The sequence below is a fragment of the Pagrus pagrus genome (genome assembly GCF_965226575.1).
Source record: "Pagrus pagrus genome assembly, chromosome: 4".
NCBI classification, from domain to species: Eukaryota; Metazoa; Chordata; class Actinopteri; order Spariformes; family Sparidae; genus Pagrus; species Pagrus pagrus.
The window spans coordinates 24250671-24269817 of record NC_140188.1 but is presented as its reverse complement, the minus strand read 5'-3'; the positions used below and the strand labels follow the sequence as shown (position 1 = coordinate 24269817).

General features: G+C 42.0%; 1 protein-coding gene across 11 annotated transcripts in view; it reads right to left on the bottom strand.

The window, feature by feature from the left end:
• rap1gap2a (RAP1 GTPase activating protein 2a) overlaps positions 1-19147 on the bottom strand; it is a 93758-nt gene that overhangs the window by 34923 nt on the left and 39688 nt on the right. For 6 of the 11 annotated variants that reach the window (XM_084351329.1, XM_084351332.1, XM_084351333.1 and 3 more), the window contains exon 1: positions 9625-10363. The exons of the other annotated variants lie outside the window; for them this stretch is intronic. In XM_084351329.1, coding sequence (XP_084207455.1) covers positions 9625-9764 — 140 coding nt within the window. In that variant the 5' untranslated portion in view covers positions 9765-10363. Of the gene's footprint in view, positions 1-9624; positions 10364-19147 lie in introns of those variants that run through there. 11 annotated transcript variants of the gene reach the window in all.

Sequence of the window (19147 nt, the reverse complement as noted above, 5' to 3'; positions counted from 1 at the left end):
TCGTTATGTTACCTCGTTTGCTGTTGGCATTTTTGTTCACCCCAAAATGAAGATTTAGTTGGTTCACTTGTCTTTTCATGAGCATGGGGGTGAGTTGATAACGACTGAATAAAAATTTTTGAGTGAACTTTTCCTTTAACAGGTGGCTAGCGGAATAAAGTTTGAATCAGTGGGCAGGATTGTCTGAGTCACTCCCTAATCCCTCATCTTCCTCATTCTCCTCATCTGCAGCCTTTTTGGTTCACTTGACTCTCAGTTCTTCTCACTCAATTATTTCTGTCATTAATCCAGGTGTTAGACTAAACTGACACCAGTGAAGGTCTCGCCCTCTGCAGGCACACACTGTTCTACCCAAGGAAACTATGAATATGCGTGTGTGTGTGTCATTTTGTTCCTCCAAAAGAAACCAGGTTAATTATAATGCAGTAAGTGCCTTCATGCATTCATTTCCTGACACACACGCTGCATCTCTGACACTGGATTTATCGTCTAAACACTGAAGGCAAACACAACAAGCCAGTAAAAGGTTACGTGCTGCAGCTTTTGTCTTACCTTTGAATGTCATTGTTGTTTGCTGTCTCGCCTCACAAATGGTGCCAAGGGACCTCTAATAGACATTTACATGTGCCTACTTCCCAACAGCAGGGAGAGACTGATAAAAGGCCACGGGCTGAATCATGTTCGTCTCTTTGTCTACAGTTGTGCTTTATGCAGTTCATCACACTTTAGTTGGATCGCACGGCAGCGCTGGTTGTCAGCTTACTGTTAAGCGACTGCAATATGTTTGTAGGTGAATAAACATGGATCCATTAAACACCTACAGTAAAAGACAGCTCAATCTGAATGGCACAATGTAATAGAGACAGAGAAACAACAATATAGGTTGACTGTGCAAGCAGCTTATTAAAAATGAGCCAAAAAGTCTGCAGAGGGAGGAGGATGAGGTGGAGGGATGGGTCAAACAAACAGGATTCTCAACCAGAAGGCCGCTGTTTGTAGTTAAGTTATGTTCATGATGTAACTTAAGTTGCATATGAAACATACTTGTGTTTTCCTAAACCTAACCAAGTAGTTTTTTTTTTGCCAAAACCTGTAGGTCCGGTCAGCCTATCATTGGTACGCTGTGTTTTTGGGAGTCACTGGAAAGGAATTTTATGCTGTTTGGGTTCAAAAGATAGAGAGGTGTCATGTTAACGCTCTTTTTAAGTTACTTATCTACTTTAGAAACATCTCGTCTGCACACGCCACTCTTGTTTTCGTCTGGAGTGTGTGATTTCATTATCAACACTGGAGATTGGCATGAAACATATTTGTGAGAGTGAACATTTCCTTTTTGGATTCAGTAGGTCTAAGAGGTTTTTGTCCCTTGGCACAATACTGCATTGCAGTGAAAAACATAGTTGCCTGGCATCACGCTCTCTGTCATATCACTTGAAATGCCATAAATCCTATCTAATCCTATTCATTTTGTGGGACCCACTCCCTTTTTATCATTGCCCAATATCGCCCAGTCCCACTGACTCGACTCAAAGAAAAGAAAAAAACAGAGTTTAGCATCTGTCAGATGAATGCTGAAGTGAATACTTCTCTTCTCAACCAACTCCACCACTTCAGATGGCTGATAACCACAGCAGAGCAGAAGGTCCGAAAGAGATATGAAGACAGAGAGGGAGAGGAGCAGAATGAATGGATGTCAGACAGATTGCTGAAAGAGAGAGGGCCGCAGAGCGAAGTACGGAGAGAGAGAATAAATGAATCTCAGCCGACTAAAAATAGCATTCTCAATCCCCAGTGCAGAGCTGGGTAAATAGGGCCGTCTTGGGTGGGTCTCTGGACACTTGTTAGAGACTATACCATCTCATCCATTACATCCCAAGACAAGGCTGACTGTCACACAAACACACACATATTGTGCAGACAGACAGCAGGTGTGTGCATGTTTGTGTGTGCGTGTAGCAGCTAATCACAAACGAAGTGAAATGCACAAAAGGAACAAGAGAGAGTTTAGAAGAGGGAGTAATTGAGGGTAGAGAGGAAAAACAGGAGGAGACCGGGGGAATGGAAATACGAGTGAGTCAGTGAATAAAAAGCGGTTGTGTTGAACAGCAGCAGGAGGAGGGTTCGACAGCGAGAGGAGGGAAGGGACTACAAGACAAGGAAAAATTGTGTAAGGTGGTCAAGAAAAGCAACATGAAAGACTGCACTTTAAAACATCTGCTCTGTGTGACGAAGTTTTCTCCCTCAAAAGAAAATGTTCAGGGTCTTCCGTTGGCTTCACACAAATAAAAAGTATGCATTTTTGTCTGGGATTACCTACAATGAGGATCATTTTGGGTCATTTCTGCAGATTGCAATGGCAAAAGCACTATTAAACTGGGAAAAGAAGAAACAAAACCCTGGATTGAAAAGCTTTAACACGTGTGACAATGAGAGTTTTAAAAGTTACACAGTTGACTGCCTGCTGAACCCCTCCCTCAAAGGGACATTGTCAAATCATCGCCAGGCAACCGTAACTATAGACACAACACATCTGTCAAGCTTTGTTTTTTTTCCACATTTAATTGGTGTGAGAGGCGCTGCAGAAAGACTGACACTTTACATTGAGAGAGTTTCAAAAAAGGCTATTTTTATTCAGGTTTCCAAAACCAGAAAACCACAGAGCAAAGTGTCAGCGGCTGACCGCAGTCGTGTTTTTCTAGCTGTTTTTAGAAGTTGAAATATTTTCAACTTTTCAGCACAAGGCGTGGACTCGCATCACTGTTTTCCATTAATTACATGTAGTGCATGGTTGCCTGCACAGCCCCGCTACAAGGCGCATCATGCTTATCATTTCTGGCTAAAGTATTACTTCCAGGGCCAAGGATTTGCTAACTACATTGTAGTGTTACAGGTTCAGAAAATAAGCCCCATTCATGACCAGAACATCTACTGTGTAGAGTTTCCCAACTGAAGGGGAGTCAGTCATGAGAGCTAGTTCATCAGAATTTGGGTTAACATTAGCAGCATCCGTCCTGCACATTGTACACAGAAGTCCACATTCTCAAAGCCTTTCCTCATGTAGCATTAAAGCATAAATCTAACCACTGACTCGCCGGTCCAAATATGTGCGAGCTAAGCAGCAAATAGGATTATATTAGAATCAGATAAGGAAAAATGTCAATGTCATATCTATTGTATTAGGTGTTATGTCCATTTCTTTAATGCGACTCATCAAATGACTTTTCGACATGCAGCTTTAGCTTCACACAGTCAAATTAAAGTAAGACAGGTTTTTCAACCAAGTCATGGAGCTAGTGCTAGCTTTATTAGCTAGCTAGAAACAGCTAAAAGAATCGGCCTCTTTGTCACTTGAGCTGTCGAAAAACAAGTAGTAAGTCTTTTTTGTCTACTTCTGTCTGAGGTCAAAGACACTTCTTTTCAAGAATGACTGATCATTTCTAGTGTTACTCATCTGCCAATGCTTGAGAACAGGAGGCCTGACAGGGCTGGTAACAGAAGCGAATGGTCAATTACAACCGAAATGCCACCAGTTGTTCATCTGTTTTTGTATTAGTCACTTTTAATTTGCCTTTTTGCTGTCAAATGAGACTTAATCAATGTGCGGTCACACAGCTGAATTAAAATTAAAACAAAACAAAACAAAAAAAACTGAAAGAGCTGCTTTGTATTGTGTGTAAGTGTGTATAATTTCCCTCTTCTGGACAACTGCCTGGCCGGCTGCCTCGGCCTCTGTGTGTCAGAGGAAGCCGGGCAGGTTATTCCTGATTGGGTTTAGCTGCGCCCAGCTGCTCGTGTAATTTAGTCTCTCAGTTGTTCAGTCCCAAACATTTCAATAACCACGTGGCTGTACATCTGAACACAGTTACAGACACTCCGTGAACCTGACTGGTTTGTATATGAGAGGGTCTAACCCTAGAGCGGGTCAATTTAACAAAGAAGAGCTTCACCATTATATTTCATACCTGTTTGAAAAGCATAGACATTTTCTAAAGTGCACCAAGCTCTTCGAAGGCAGCCAGCACTCAATTTGTGTCTAACCATTTATCCATTTCTGCTGTTATGCTCTGCAGAAACCCGTGAACATCTCCATGTTGAAGACCCTCAAACTGAATAACAGTATTTAAGCGCACGAGTGTTTGATGAGATTTTCTCTTCAGGGACTGCAACAGTTGAGATACTCGCATAACTGTCAAATCAAATCAATCTAACTGCTCCAAGGGGAAATATGACATGTAGACAGTGTTTAAAACACCAAAACAAAACAAATCAGACAACTGGGACAATCACACACAACTGTAAGATCATTATACATGATTAAAAAGAGAGAGAACCAAGATCATATCAGATTCGAGGTGGCATTAAGTGCAGATACATTTGTGGAAACTTTTAATATAAAGGAGGTCTATATAGTTTTCCATGTCCATAAGTCATCATGACAAGTACAACATTCAGGCTTTTCCTCTTCCTACTGTAGCTGGCACTCATCGGCAGTGACCTGAAGGCAAGAGCTCAAACTGTCTGTGCAGGACAATCTATGCAAGTGCTCGCTGTAAATATCTCTGAGCAGGGTCTGACTCACCCTAACAACTGTCTCATGTCACATTAACAAGCCTGTTCATTCTGGATGTGTAAACATTTCCATGCCAGACTACAGTGAATGAAGATGATGAGGTTCCTAGAAACCGTCAGTACAACAGTCATCAACGCAAGAGAAACATTTTTTTGTTTTCCACTTTTATAGATTCTCCAATAGATTTCTTGTCTGTACCCAATTCTTTGTCGCGTCTCCACCAGCTCAATTTCCTCTCCCTTAATAGCAGTCATTGTAGCAGAGGACGACTTTCTGAAATCAATCAGAAATCCTTATTTTTTGCTACATTTAGCAGGATGAGGGACTTGTCACACAATGACACAAAAGTCCTCCTCCACAGGCCGGTGATCTTATTCCATCCCGTCCGTGTAGGCTGACTAATAACCGACTCATCAGCACATTTCATTATATGTCTCTTCTCATCATTACTTTGACAGTTGCGCTTGTAAATAATTTAGATGGTGAGGAAGACCTTGTGGGGATCTGAAGAAGGATTTCATTTAAAAAGAAACTGTTTAAAACTAGTTGGTTTTAAAGGAAAAGTTCACATTAAAGGGAGTGTGGTGATATGCACATCATTGGGACTAATGTATTCTTGATAAAGCTTCTATTGTGTTGTTATGTGTGAATTGTTTTGAGGTTTTTGTCACCCATGGTGCAGGAGATGGTTGACCACACCTGTCATCTTAGAGCCTGTCAGCCTGTTGACCTGAAGGTGATCTGACCGGGATCCAAATGTTGTCCATTTAAACAGATTATGGTTTGGAGTCAATGTGCATGCATGGGAAACAACTAGCTTGGTAACAAAATTCCACCTACATTGCCTTCAAAGCACGCAAAGTAACATGTTGAGCCCCTCCACATCAAAAAATGACCACATACATTGGTCACCAAGTGTCTGGGAAGGACGGTCATGTTAAATAACCACAGGGCTTTCATTCAGGAGACCGCTGTTAAAATCAACGTTCTTCAGGGGCTAAAAATACCTCTGGAGGTCTGAATCCTTTAAAAGTACCCTGTAGAGTTTTCAACATCTACAGTAGTTGAGCACTGTTTTTATGAGGCCGTCTCCCCTTGTTTGTATCTCGTGTCTGCACACAAGGACTCACAGGGATGGCAGTGAAAAACAAGAGTGTTAGCAAGCCAACATAGATCCAGAAAAGTTTAATTTCAATTATTCCAAGAAGGATTCAACATTCAACATCTTTTTGAGGACTTGTTTCTAGATTTGGGTTAGAAACACTGAATGTAGATGTAACTTAAGGATTCAAGGAGTCCTCGCTACTTTAATGCTCAAGTTAGGCGTCCATGAAACTTGACATTTCCCTTTAAAAGGTTTGCTTTGATTTTTTCCACAGCTAATAAAATGAAACCCAAATGACCCTGACAAGCAGATGAGATGCTAATAAAGAAGCACAAAAAGAGGTCCGCTAAAATGACTGTGATGAGTCAGACTGACTCCCTATTAACATACACGAAAAAAGATTTTTTTTAATCTTGTGAAAGGGGGGTTCACAATACACAGATGTCCTAGAAAGATTTGAATTGTAGATGGAAAATTTATTTTTCTTTTCTTTTTCTTTTTTCGGATTTTCATAATTTATATTGTCTGCTTCCCTCATGGTCAGACATGAGGGAAACAAGAACAAGACCAAAGTACAAATTTATCCCTATGAATGTATTTATTGTGGGGTATTGAGTTACACTACCACAGTAATCAAACTACATTTGTATGCTGTTAATACAACCGCAACAACTTAGTCCTGTAAAGCCTTTCAGCAGATAGAACTGATTTGGGCTTTTGTTATGAAGCATCTGCTCGACCTGTGTGTTCACACAGGCTTCATCTACAGACAACGTTAGCAGCTCGTCTCCACATCTTGACATTTTTCTCCCCATTGTTTTGTCAGGGAATCGGTTTCATGCGGTGAACAACTGAATGCAGTGTTTCCGAGACCCAAGCCTCTAATTTACAGTGAGGCTCGTGCCTTTTCCTGTGCCATTACTGTCCAACTCCCCACAATCAACAGGAGGTATTGTACCACCAGGCCAGTGCGGTTAAACAAAAAATGCTATTTAAATATTGCAATTTGAAGAACAGATGCATGTTTTGTCAATATGTATGCTTGTGATATTAAAAGCTTTTAGTCTTAAAAGGGGGACAACACAGTGTGTGAACAGGAAGCCCCACACTGTGATTATAGATTAGGTCTCAAAAACACTCTGCCATCATAATGAGTCTGTCGCTCACTTTCCTCCTCTTAAACACACTCTCTCTCTCTGTCTCTCTCTCTAACCCACCAATTGCATCACACCACCACAAACCAACAAGGAAATGTAACCATAACCGCAAAGGCACTTGTTGTATACGCCTAAACACAACTCATGCATACTTAGCTACACACACAATGGGACAGGCATCTCGTACACGAGCGCACACACAGAGACACACACAGACAAAACAGGTCTGCAGCTGGAGATAAATGAGCTGTGGAGGACATTAATGCATGGAGGGGTAATATAAACATTCAGACGCAAGCAGCGGACCTCATGCTGTTCAAATTAATGGAGGGCAAATATACATTATGGCTCTATCAGCACAGAGATAAAGACAGAGGGGAAGACACACACACAGAGCATGATTGCATGCCTGTATGTATTCATGTGTACTTGCAACACGTTCGGGAAGGCGAGAGATGTGAATAAAAAGGGGAAAATCACTGCTGCAACGTCAGGCTGTCTAAAAGCATAAAGTGTTCCCTGTTATTATTATGGTAACAAGTGCTCGGCTCTAATAAGAAAAACTAGTCTGTAGTTCACTTTTGCTTGTATTTGTTTGTTTCTGAGAAGAGTGCAATCATGCTCACACACTCGGAAAAAGACATGAAGGCAGTTGAATGTTGCTGTAGCAGTGGTAGTTTTTGCTGTCCAGACATAATTGTACTCTGAGAGGACATGAGACGATAATGAAATAACAAGCAGAATCAAATTCCTACGTCACTTAGTAAGCATGTGACAAACATGCAAGAGAAAGGTGCATGACTGTGTATCGTGACAAAGCAGCAGTGTTGCATTCACAGTCGATCATAGCCTCCAGGCACGGCTGGATTAATCCACTAGAGGGCCCTAGGGCAAAAATGTACTGTCATGGCCCCAGTGAGCACCCTGTACCCCTCTCACTTATTGTTTGTATCTTCCTGCCATCAAGTACATATTTAGCCCAGAGGCAGAGAAATCATCATTGTGCCGAAAAACCAGCTGGCTGCAGGTTTGCTGTTTGTCAGTAATTTATTTTGATTTTATTAAATACACATTTATTTGGGGAAATACGCGATATAAGTGTACTATCAACTAAAATAATAAAGTTTTGGTTTCTTATGCATATCGATTTAGGGATAAGGTAAGAGATTTCAGTCGACAGTTGTTTCAGTGGTGCATACAGTATGTCTAAACTACATTACAATTAATCAAATCACCGCAAACCAGCTGTCACACAATGAACTGGCGGCCATTAGGGGCCCCAGGAGGTCTGGGGCAGTTACCCGATTTACGAAGTTGCTAATCCAGCCTCGCCTCCAGGGGTTAATTTTACACCGTCTGAAACTAAATTATATATACACACATACTGTACACACACATCCACACAAACACCCAGAGGTCAGATAAACTTATCAGCATTTGCAAAGTGAGTTACAGTCTATTTTCATGTAGCCTATTTTGGTCCAGGCTATTAGAACAGAGCAGCAAAGTGCATTCAGTGTTGCATATCAGGTGTTCACACACACACACACACACACACACACACACACACACACACACACACACACACACCTAACCCAGATTAAACTGTATATATCTCCTTCACCACAATAACACTAAATAGGTAACTTTCTGCTCAGATTCGAGTTCAGCTGTACGTGCATGGTTGTCAACATTAGCTCGGCCAAAACAAATCCACCTGTGGGGAGGTTAGTGGGAGTGGGGGTGGGGTTTATGGCAGTCTCGACCCTGCCACCTTTGGTTACCAGGTGGGGCATTCCCATGGGTCTTATTGACTCTGAGTCAATGACTCGTAAGTTGATCTGGTCAAAACAAAGTATGAAGGGAAAATCCCCTTACATCTGGAGTGGCAATTTCTGAGGGTATATGGCAACAACAGTCCTCCTGCAGTCTTGAATTCATGTCATGATACAATCTGCCTGGAGGTCCTTCACATGCATAACGCTCAGGGATTTGTAAAAAAGGAGAAACACCAGTTATGTTTGCTATCTTTGTAGCTTTCATAGTCCATAATAAAAGTACTTGGAACACTGCTTGAATATCGTATTGACAGCTGCTGTTTACAGCAGGCTCGTGGGCAGCCAAGCTTGGTACTGTGTTCTCTTCTCCACTGTAGTTTGCAGCTCACCTATTGAACTCTCAGCCAGTTCACCAACCTACGAACAGCGTGTTTCATCAGCATCACAGGCATCAACAAGTGTCCACCGATGCTTGCGCGGACATAGAAAGACACAAATAGACGAGTGGGATGACCTTTGCTCTGCACCTTTTCCCTTTTATTCGCCACATCTCTCTTCTAACACTCCACATTCACTTCACTCTTTCTTTCTTCCATGTTCTGCTCTCTCCACATCCCAGCTTTGCTTCTCTCACCCGTTCTCTCAGCATCTTTCATTTGCTCTTCAAAAGCACTCAGAACACACCTCTATTCACCCACAAACCTCAATACCTTCCTCTCCCTCGCTCCTGTCTGTCATTTCCACTGACCGAGATACACACACACAGTCACCCAGACACGCACACACTAATGGAAAGGACTTATTGTAAAACTGCAGATGCAAACTCATTGAACCATAAAGAGTGCAAAGTTCCCTGCGCCGTTGGACTAACAAAGACATTACAAGCTAATAAAGTTTCCTTCACAGTCCCAAATTAACACTGCACTGCAGCCTCTCTGCCTGTCCCTGAGCCTTACATTATCTACCCAGCATGCCTGCCTCATCAGACGACACAACAGGACAAACTTCACCCACCCTTCGCTCTCCTCTTTCTCTCTCTCCTTCTCTCTCTCCTTCTCCTTGGCTTTGCGAGACTTGTGAAGGAGTCCGATCAGGATCACGGCAGCCCGGATGCCGGCCTTTTTGTTGTGGAAGCGTCCTCCGGTCTGAGACATGCCGGACGTTTCCGCTGGTGCCAGCAGGGGTTCAGGTGACAGCCGGCCCAAGGTCAGGCTGGCCCCTGGGTCCCTGGGCTGCAGGACCTGCTTGGCTTTGCGGGGTTCCACGGTGAACGGTGGGTGTCACAATTTTGGTTCTGAATGCTGTCAGGTTTTGAGACAGCTGGCAAGTTTCTGCCAAAACAAAGTACCTGTTTGATTTCTGGCCCTGGATGGGCAGATTCTCTGTCAGACGTTCTGGTATAAATCTGACTATAATCCAAAAGTTATAGATTCTGGAGCCACTTTTGGTTTGGCAGATCGTCAGATCCGATTAAATCTCTGCTGTTGTTTGGATCAATGAGAATTTCTTGTAATCCCAGATGTCCAGAGTGGCACTGTTGGACTCCAGCTCAAGGTGAACTTCTATCTGCATTCCCTGCTTCTGCAGAGAATCTGTGCATCGTAGCTCCATAACACATCACGGTCCCTGATGAGAGGATGAAGAGTTGCGCTGCTGACAGCCTCGAAGACACACACACTGTGGTGCTGCATCTCTCTGTCTACCTACCTCTACCTTCCCACCTCTCACTCCTCCTCTAGCATGCCCTGCTTCTTCTCCCTCTGTGTCTGCTGCTGCTCTGCTACCTCCTTCCTGACTGCTGAGCCCCGCCTTCCTCCATCTGATAGGCTGGAGTTTGCACAAGGACCGCCTCCTCCTCACCCTCCTCCTCCTCTACTGTAAACCTCCCTCTATCTCTCTGCCCTTGTTTCTACCTTGTTAATAATTTCATATTAATCTCCCTGACCTTGTTCTATCTATGTTTGATTATATGATTTCATTTTCAGGCACATGCATGCACACCCACACCTACTCAACCAACTCACACAGACACACACACACACACACACACACACACACACACACGCACTCTGTCCCTCTGTGTGAAATCTCAATTCAGGCAGGCTTATCAGCGTATTGCCTGCTGTGCTGTTGCCAGAGACATTGGAATTGAAATGTAACCTCACAAAATGACAGGAGATTAAATGAGCGTTGTCTTTTGTGCACATACACACATGAAAATACACAACACATTTCTTCTCACATGTTGCATTCCTTCTTTGCCTCCTATCATCCCTTTTACCTCTTTTCTACCGCTAATAAACTATCCGTCTTTCTTTCCTTTTCTATTCAGTTACAGTTCAGCAGAGCTAGTAGTCGTCTTCTCACAATATTTGTATCTTAAGTGTTCTGTTTCCATCTTGGGCAGCTTGTTTTTCTTCCCCCCTGTAGTGGCTGAGTGGGTGAACGGATGGCTGATTGACTGTATAGCTGTATTAATTAGCATTATTAAATGTTTCTGCATAGTACGTCAATGTGTCATTTAGCCATTGTTCAGTCCTTTTGTTCTATCAATTCTTCATTGTGTAATTGGGCTGGTTTATCTGTTCAACCCACGAAATTGTCTCTATCAATATCTGTACTCAGGACAGACGGGGCTTCAAACTGGAAGTTGGTGGTGTTTGTCACTTCACCTTGCTTCCAATCTGGCCCGGTGGCCACTCGCAGCATTGCAGCAAAAAATTCCCCTGTGGCCAATATACAGTAGCATTTTCCCCATTCACCGCCATTGGAAAGGGGACGTCTGTAAAACTTTTGACAGGACACTAAGAACTGCAAACAATTTGCATTATGTCTCTTTCTATTATGCATTTTTGAGCCATGGAGGTTTTATATTTGTAAAACTTCCCTCAAGCGATTTAAAACTCTGTCAATGGGCTAAGTGGGAACTCCTGGGTGCAGCCAGCGGGGGAAACTCTACTGCGCATATTCAATGAGCCGCATAATCAGCAAGTCAACGCAGAAGCCTGAAAACTTTTTTGGTGTAGTTTTTTGGCAAGGCGAGCAATTCCCATTGATTTGAATGGACACCATCTTTGCATCCGGTATCTAGTTCTTTTATAAATCTATGGTGCCAGTACGTCTGCCATCTGGTACGGCAACACGACTTGGACAAACCACATACAGAACCACAAATGTATAAGTACATTTGCTTATGTTCTAAGATACCAACATACAGTACAAGACAGATTTTAAGACCTCTCAAATACTTAAATAAGGTATTTGGTATATTCTAATATATTTTAATATATGTTTTATATTTTGGTATATTCTTTTACACATTTGATTTCATTGCCTATGTATTGATTTTTTGTACAATACTTTCTTTTCATCCCTTGTTTTGTCCTGTTTGTTTCATGCATATGTACTGTATGAGCTCTAAAAATATATAATTATTTAATGATACACTACATTATTTCCTTGACCACTTGAAAGTATATTTTTTGCCTTTTTTTTTACTTGTCTCCAATAACAGCAATATGAACATGGAAAACAAAACGCAATGCTACAACAGGTTAACACGCACCGCAAAAACCGAAACTAATTTAACACCTGTTCGCTTTTTGTCCAAGTCGTGTTGCTGTACTTAGCTGTCCAAGATGGCGGACATACTTAAGTTATGCACCACACACATCAGGGACTAGGCGAAAGATGAATTTAGGCCTGAAATTGATATGGGTTGAGTTGAGTTTCGCCTGTTTATTACCCATCAGAAAACTCCTAAGAATTGAGCTTCATATCAATGTTTATAATCAGAAGAGTAAGAGAACAATTTACAGAACAACATTTTTTAATAAACTTGAATGAATAAACTTGTACACCTGTAAAAAGTACATTATCTGTACCGGATGCTTATTACAGCCGATTACTCGCTCAACCCTGGTCTGATTGTTTTTTCATTAAAGGAAGCGTTCAACATTCTGGTAAAAATGTTTATTCACAAATGTGTCGAGAATTGGATCAGAAAATTGATACCACTCTCATGTCCTGTGAAATATGAGGTCGCAGTCAGGGAACGGCCAGCAGTTAAACAATCAAGATATAATATATTATTTAGTGAGCTTAAGAGGTGCCCGCTGGTGAGTTTGTTCCCATTTGGACGAGCCAGACCAGCTGTTTTCCAGTCTTTCCAGTGTTAATGCTCAGCCAACCGTCTTTGGGCTTCATAATTACCAGACAGACATGACAGTGGTATCACTCATCTCATCTCACATGCAGCAAGTGTTGTTCTCCCCAAATGTTCAACCAGTCTTCCACATTAGTGTCAGAAAGATTCACACCCTTTTAAAGTTTTTAATAGATATAGCCACAATGTTTTCTGTTACACTCGTTACAGTGAGACCAGAAACACCTTTGTGCACCGCTGGAAGTGTAATGAGGCTCTGGTTTGTTACCTTTCATCCAGCTCATTAAACAGCTTCACAGACGGGCATTTCTGCATTGATTTCCTGATTTCTCTAATGAGTTCATGTTTGAAAAGGTTGAAAAGGCCGTGAAATATCCCCAGCATAAAACATAAACTTTCATTTCCAGGTAGCCATGTGAATTATGAGATTCTCACGTGGCAGCAACGATAAAGCTCTGCGGACAGACAAGGACACAGACATAAAAAAGCAACACAAAAGCCTGACACGGCAGAAAAATACACAGTGAGCGAATGTGTTGAACATGTGGTACAACTGGGTGAGTGTACCGACAGTAACAACAGGGTTTATGTTGTTCGAAAGCTGAAATGGAAAGTCTAAGTCAGACTCCTGCTACAGAGGACAATTAGAGAAATGCATCATTCAAGACAAGAGACAAAGACATCTGAGTAGATGAGATGCTTCAGTAATTGTCCGACGGCAGCAGGGGAATACATTAAGCCGGGAAAACAGCAGCAACAAACACAACAATTAAATGCAAGGTCCCATTTCTCTCATCATGCGTTGCTCTTCCTGGTGATGATCAGCGCCATACGATCTCCCGAAAGGACGGCCGAGGCAGTGTCCCCTCGACACAGAGCCAACACAACACTAGATTCGTCAGTTGTAGCGCTTTGTGGAATCTGCTTCCAACAACTGCAGTTTGTAAATTCATGATTGACGCAACCTGCAATCAAAAACACCTGAGGATTGTCCTGTGTGGAGGCAAACAACCACGCTGCTCTGTCAGATGTTCTCTAGAGATGGCCTGTAAAAACATATACACACACACACACACACACACACACATACACATCCACTTTCTCTCACAGACACACATGCAGTAACTCTGCCATTTCACTAGGGTCCTATTGTGCGTCATCAAGGGGGGAAATGAAACACCTGTATCCATTCACTTTTAGACTCACAAACACAAACACTCTCTTTCAACCCCCCTCCCCTCTTTTTCTCTCACTCGCTCTTTAACACACACACACACACGTGCACACACACTGACATTGTTCCTGTGTGATACACTGAAGTGTAAATGTACGCCCCTGGACTTGAATAAACATTGGGAGCAGGTAGGTGTAGTTGAACACAGTGTACCAGTGGTTGGAGGTTCATTAAATGAGACTTCTTGTGTGTGCAGACATTTATCAGAGAAACTCAAAGGCAGAAGCTTATTCCATGTTTCTTGCAAGGCCATAGCCAAGATTTTATATATACTGTACTGCATGTGGTCACGAGTCCTCCCTCCATACAGATCCTCCAAGAGACAGCCTCTATTTTTCCACTATATGGATTTTTCATATTTTATGTAGAAGCAACTTCTTAACATCAATAGCATTTCCCAGCATCTGTCTAAACATCATTTTGAAGCCTTCTCCCCATAGCTAGGAATGCATTTCTGGGTAGAGTTGTTATTTATCTTTGATTGTGGTGGTCCAAAAGTAATCCAATTTTTACTTGTTGAGTCTATAAACAGTGGACTTAGCTTATTCTTTAATTTTTTTTTTTTTTTTTAAATGTTGTTTTTCAAATTCAAGTCTGACGCAGGTGTCACATGTACAGTTACTCTCTCTCTCTCTCTCTCTCTCTCTCTCTCTCTCTCTCTCTCTCTCTTTATTTCATGCACAGACACACACACACACTTATGTGAGTCTCCGTGGTGCCAAGCAGCCTTTCCTGTCACTTCACAGCTTCTCAAGTGTCTCCCAAACAAACAGATGCCAGTCCTCCGACGTCACCTCTCTTTGCAGCTCATTCTATTACAGGACGCACACTCAGACACACATGACAGACTCAACTCGTAAATGTGCCCGAAGAGTGGACCAAATTCAGTGTGGCACTCCATACAATAGGCCATGTCCTGTATTTACACACATGCACAAGCGCACACACACACACACACACACACACACACACATACAAAAACACACGTACACGAAACGCTTGAGCCAAATGCAAACCCGCTGGACAAAATGACCTTCACAACCACTGCTGAGTAACTACTCCATCCGCCAACACACACACACACACGCCCTCACACACACACACACACACACAGTGTACATAATTAAGTCTTTTTTGTCCCAATCCACCATGTTGTAAACTGGTGTAAAAATAGAAATAGATACTCTTTAAAGATTTGTTACATATACATCTGCACTTATCTATTCATCACATCCATTCAATTCATCAATTGATCAACTGTTTTGTTTTTTTGTAACACCTGTGTTAAAATAACTTTGTCTTGTGTTGACATTTTCAGCTCCATCCTGCAGTAACTGGTCCTGATCCAGGCAGAAACAAGTGTGTGTGTGTGTGTGTGTGTGTGTGTGTGTGCGTGTGTGTGTGTGTGTGTCTGTGTGCGTGTGTGTGTGTGTGTTGATGAAGAAACAATAAGGTTCAAATGAAAATGGCAAACGTGTCATAAATAAGAGATTAACTCTGAAATGTCATGTTGTCATATAAATCAAACGATCAGCCCTGAACATACCAAATAAAGGAAATGTCATCTCTCCCTGTCTCTCAGCAGGTCATACAGTAGCATCGTGTGCTTTGGGAACAAGAACTTCACAAATTGAGCTTACATGTGTTTTAAAAAATCACTTTCAAGCGTTGGTATTTCAGATAGAAGGACGTTTAATGTAGCTGCCTTTCTACTTGACTTGAGTGTGTGCATAAAGCTGTTTTTTAATTTTTGTACCTGCCATAATTGCTTTCTAAACATAATTTGCTCTGTGTTTTGTTTCTTTGTGTCCTCCACTGTGCTTTGGATCCAATATGCAACAGGTTTATTAAAATGTGGTTAGTCATCGTGTACTGAGGCTCTGTTTGTCATGTCAGTACCAGCTGGTGGGAGAAATTCCTCCCTCGGTGTGTTGGTGTCACTTTAGTGGAACTTGCTGTTAGGAAATTAAACAGGTACCTTATCACTTTAATTTGAGAGGAGGGAGTCTGAGATTCACTGTATACGTAATGTCTGGTTTCATTTACAAACTATCTTCTCTCTAACTTAAAGATCCAATTATAAGTTTGTCTTCAAATCCTCATTTTGTTTGGTCTTTAACTCCTAATCTTATAAAGAATCTAGGATTTAAAGCCCACATGCACTAAAAGCAATCATTGAAGCAGCTCAATTGAAGCTCATCATTTCATGCTGCTTTGGCGCAACGCATCAGTCGCTTTCAGTGTGTTTGGCCCATTTCAGAGCTTTCCCATCTATACACCACTACCTCTTATCTGTATCTTTCACATCACTGCCCGACTCTCTTTTGTTGCTGTTATTTTCCCATATTGGTCCCATAATGGAGATTGTGAGATTTTCATGTCATTTTTTTTATTATTATTATAAAGCAGGTCTGTAAAAGTATCAAAACACTCAGCTCAGATCACGGGGAAACGCACACAGCCCTCATTCAGAAATGGTGCCGTCAAACGAGCCATCAGGACTTCTGTAAGGTTGTGATGTCACAATGATACAGTAACCACCCTCAGCCACGCCCCCAGCAAAAACACTGGCAGAGCTGATGTGAAAACATGGTGGGTGGTGCCTGCTCAGGCCTGAAAGAGCTGACCAATGAGAGCAGACTGGGCTTTTCAGGAGGGGGGCCTTAAAGAGACAGGCACTAAAATGGAGCGCTCGGACGGAGGATGATTAGAGGTGCTGCAACAATGGACAGTATGAGAAAGATAACGTGTTTTTTGAACATTAAAACATATAAACATTTGCTAGCAGACACCCAAAACAAAAGTATGAACCTGAAAATTAGCTTGATATGGGCCCTTTAATCTCTGTTACATTTCTTTCTTTTACTTTCTTCACCCTCCCCCCTCCTCTCTTGTTATCACAAAATGCAATCACAAAAGTCAGAAACTGTCCTGCAGGGAAAACAGTAACTTCTGCAGAGAAAAAACTACATTCTGAATTGTTACGAGCGTGCACATGCACGAGGCAAGAATTATGACCTACCAAACTCACATTTCACATCTTGATGATAACAGAATAGCTGATAGCACTGCTCAAACACAGACTGGAAACAACGCCTCTCTCTAATCTTCACAGTCAGTGGATTTTGAAGGAAGGTAATCAACATTTGATTATCCAGACAGAATATGTTATCACTGATCATGTTCTATTTAGATAATCAGTAATCTGTGACTAATTACCTGCATCAATTTCGAGTCTAATCCTCCCATACACACCCATCTGCTATTTAGTCTCACACCTCTTTTTTTTTATCTCTCCTCTCTGTGTACTCTGCTTCCTCGTATAGTACAAGCTGATCCTTTCCAGCATTCAGTATTTGGATCCAGACCCATTTTTCCAAAGTGTGCCACCAACACAATGCCACATGTTTATGTATGCAGATACACCAGTAAGCCAAAACATGTAAACCACTGACAGATGAAGTGATTAACATTGATCATCTCATGATCATCTCTAGGGAAACCTTGGGAAACCTTGAGTCCTAGCATTCACATCGATGCCAGTTCACCCACCCAAGTTCAGATCCAGTCGAACGGCACTCCCCAATGGCAGTGGACCCCCAGCAGGACTGTGACCAAGAGCTCAAGCCATCAACCTGGCCTCTGAAGACCCCAGATCTCAATCCACTCAAGCATCGATGGGATGTCCCAAAACAAGCCTGATCCATGGAAGCCCCATCATGGATTGGACTTGGCTCTGACCCATGAAGGCATGGAAATATGATCTCTGGGAGTGTTCTGTGGTGTCGAGCACCAAGGGGTCGGTGTCAGATCCTTTGAATCTTATAGGTTGCTGGGTGAGGCCTCCATTGATCATCCTTGTTCCAGCACATCCCACAGATACTTGATCGGATTGGGATCAGAGGAATCTGGAGGTCAGTTCAACGCCTTGAGGTCTTTGTTACGGTCTTGCTCGGCGTCCGCTGCAATTGGGGAGTGCTGTTGCCATGGGGGGTTCTGAACAGCACATTGCATTGTAGTAAGATAATCATTGTTATTCACGTCACTTGTCAATGGTTTTAATATTGTGGCTTATCAGTGTCGTACAATCACACAAGTGCAGGTACATAAGAGTAAGTAAAGATTGTGTACAGTGAGTAAAAATTATAAATCTATAAAACACTCAACACAGTCATTTATGTAATCATAAACAGTTCCTCTTTCTGTTCCACTCATGTCTCATTCAGTATAATTTCCCACTCTAGAGTGTGCGTTCAGGTCAGCAGGGGCCTCTTATACAGTATTTGTTCATTTAGCTAAAATTAGCAATATAGCAGCAGGGTGGAAAGTGCCAATCACAACCGTAGAAAGGAAACATTAGTGTATTCACAAAGAAAAAAGGTGGGGTAAATGAAATGACATTAAATGGTAAGCCTGGGTATGTCCTCTATTTTTTAAATTGTCACCAAATCCCCAATGTCTGTGTAGCCAAAGGATTATCAGTTTACTCCTCTGTGCCACCGAGCTCCATTGTTGTCCAAAAATGATTAAAAACACATTCCCTCATCACCACGAACACTCACTGTGGTGTGTTTTATCTCAATCCCAAATACAGCGTCCTGCTGCCCCAAATACTCACTAGAGCACCAAATGTGCATTCATTTGCCGTTGAAAATAGTCCCTAACACATGCCTTGTGTGCTCCTGTTTGAGTAACATTTGCCAAAAACGATGGTGCTAAGCTGTTTATGGAGCTGACTTAACCTTTTTTAACATTATACTATATATATGTGGTACTTGTGTACTTATTTTACTTTGTTTTTTGATTAGATGTCCTTTCTTTACCTTGGATTCAAAAGCCTTTTACCAAGATCACTTCTGTTCTTCAACCTATAAGACAAGTTAGTGTCATTTGACCAAGCATTCTCTCGATTTTTGCAATATCATGGATAAAGAGCAAAGCTGTGCACACTACATAAATAAAATAACAATAAAAGCCCTGAATGTTGACTTCACCTGATAACCCAGAAGAAACGAAGACAGCAAGAGATGTTTACTCTCAGACTCATCATTCGTCTTTCCAGCATTTGCCTTCCTCCGTTAAGGAAGTTGGGTGTTTTGTCTTTGTTTTCTGTTAACAAGATTTGAGCGTCTCTGGAT